At 39.3% G+C, this 2,045-nt stretch overlaps 1 protein-coding gene across 1 annotated transcript in view; it reads left to right on the forward strand.

Annotated features, from left to right (window-relative positions):
• Positions 1–2,045, forward strand: part of LOC113472514 (vitellogenin receptor-like) — an 11,487-nt gene that overhangs the window by 8,407 nt on the left and 1,035 nt on the right. The window contains exon 2 of the mRNA XM_026832286.1: positions 1,738–1,968. Within this exon, the coding sequence (XP_026688087.1) occupies positions 1,738–1,968 (231 nt within the window). The remainder of the gene's footprint in view (positions 1–1,737; positions 1,969–2,045) is intronic.

A 2,045-nucleotide genomic window follows, 5' to 3' on the forward strand; every position in this document is an offset into this window, starting at 1 on the left:
TGTGATCAAAAATACTAAAGAAAATTAATTAAGAACTAAACATGTGGGTGACTCCCTCCATCTCCCATCCATGAGCCCACCTGTTCCATTGTGTCGCGAGGGTCACCCAGCCTACCGTTCACAACCTCGTCTCCCGGCTTGACACACAAATGTGAGCCCGGTTCAGTGTGCGGACCTGGGGAGCAGGCGTGGCAAACCTGTCAGACAGAACGGCAGTTTTTGAAATCAATCTAACTGCGTGGGACAGTCGTTGCCGGATATATCCTCCTTGTCCTTTGTCCAATCAACCTTCTCTTACAAACTTGACTTACTAGGATACAATGAGGTAGGTTGTTGGTCCTGGCCTCAATAACAGAAAGGTACATACTCTTACTCTTAACTTCAACTTTGCGCTTAATACTAAGTAGTCTCACAAGTCTTGTTTTCTGCTGTACTTCCTGTCTCTATGTTACTAGCTTAACCACTCTCCGAGCATGTAGCTGCAGGGTACCTACGCTTGCTATACTAAGTACTAACTAACTACTAACTAACTACTAACTAAACTTACTAACTAACTAAGTAACTAGGTACAAGAGGGTGCTCCCTTTATGGTTTTTACCCCTTTTTAAGTATAGCTAACCCACTAAACACGAAAATTTTATCCAGGGTGATTACCAAGTATAACTTTAAGTCTGGGTTTTTACTTTAAAATCTTCAAAGCCCGGCCTAACTGGAGACCTCCAAACTTTTGCTTACAAAGCTTTTAAAATAAAAACCCCGATTTATTTAAGTAATCACCCTGGATAAAGTTCGTCAGGGACTTGAAAATGTATCGGAGATTTTTCGATCTCCCATTTTATATCCGAGCATATGTTTTAAAGTCCAAAGATTTTAGTAGATACAAGTTTTTTTAAGTCCATCCCATCCTGAAATATTTGTGTGACATATTTACTTAATTACTTGTGGGAGTGTGTAATAAGAGAGAATGGACCTGTGCGGGTGACTACCCGATCCATGTTTCCGTCCTTGCCACAGTGCGTGCGTACAGCACGTAGGAGCAGGTGATAATAGTGGCGTTAGCAGCGCGGGCAGCGTATACATTCATGCGAAACTTTGTGCGTACGCGACAACACATATGTGAACTTTATGCAAGAAGTAGGATGGACCTGGCGGTGACTAGAACCTGTTCCGTCCCTCAGCAGTAGCGTTAGTCACCCGCCAGGTCCATTTCTCCCTATTACACACTCCCCAGAATTAAGTAAATTGACAGCTTCACTATGCTGTAGTAATAGAAAGTAATGAAGAATAAATAGAAAAAATGAAATAAAATAATAATAAACACTAACTTGGCTTTTGTTCTACGAAAACTCCAATTTCTTTACTCTTATCCAGAACGGATATTGTTCGTTCTCGGAACGGCTGGCTTTATCCTGTCTGTCTTCTTTCTTTGCTTTCGGAACGATAAGACCTTAGCAGTTACAATTCCCTCTGTCAAACCTCTTAAAAAAATCTGTACTTTTTAATCAAATTTCTTCACTTTTGAATCCAACTGATTTCTTTACTTTTTATTCCAATATCTGTTTTTACTTCTAATCTCTTTTCATCAGTCTAATTTCTTTTCAATAAAAAATCTGTACTTTTTAATCTAATTTTTCTTCTTAATCCAACTGATTTCTTTACTTTTTATTCCAATATCTGTTTTTACTTCTAATCTCTTTTCTTCAGTCTAATTTCTTTTCAATTTCCCGTGTGTTTCAGGCGAAATTCTCTCCAATGACTCCGTCACGTGTCAAGACATGAACGAATGCGAACAGCCAGGCTACTGTTCTCAGATGTGTACCAATACGAAAGGCTCCTACATTTGTTCGTGTAACGAGGGCTATGTTCTCGAATATGACAACCATACGTGTAAAGCTATCAACCACAGTGCTGCCTTCCTTATTATATCCAATAGACATTCCATCTTGGTCGCTGATTTAGAAGAAAAGGGTAAGTTTTGAGGAGGATTTCTAGTTTTTTTTTAAAAAAAAGTTGAGTGTTCCACCGCCGTTTTTATTTCGTAGCAA

Source organism: Diaphorina citri, unplaced genomic scaffold (genome assembly GCF_000475195.1).
Source record: "Diaphorina citri unplaced genomic scaffold, Diaci psyllid genome assembly version 1.1 scaffold5890, whole genome shotgun sequence".
NCBI classification, from domain to species: Eukaryota; Metazoa; Arthropoda; class Insecta; order Hemiptera; family Psyllidae; genus Diaphorina; species Diaphorina citri.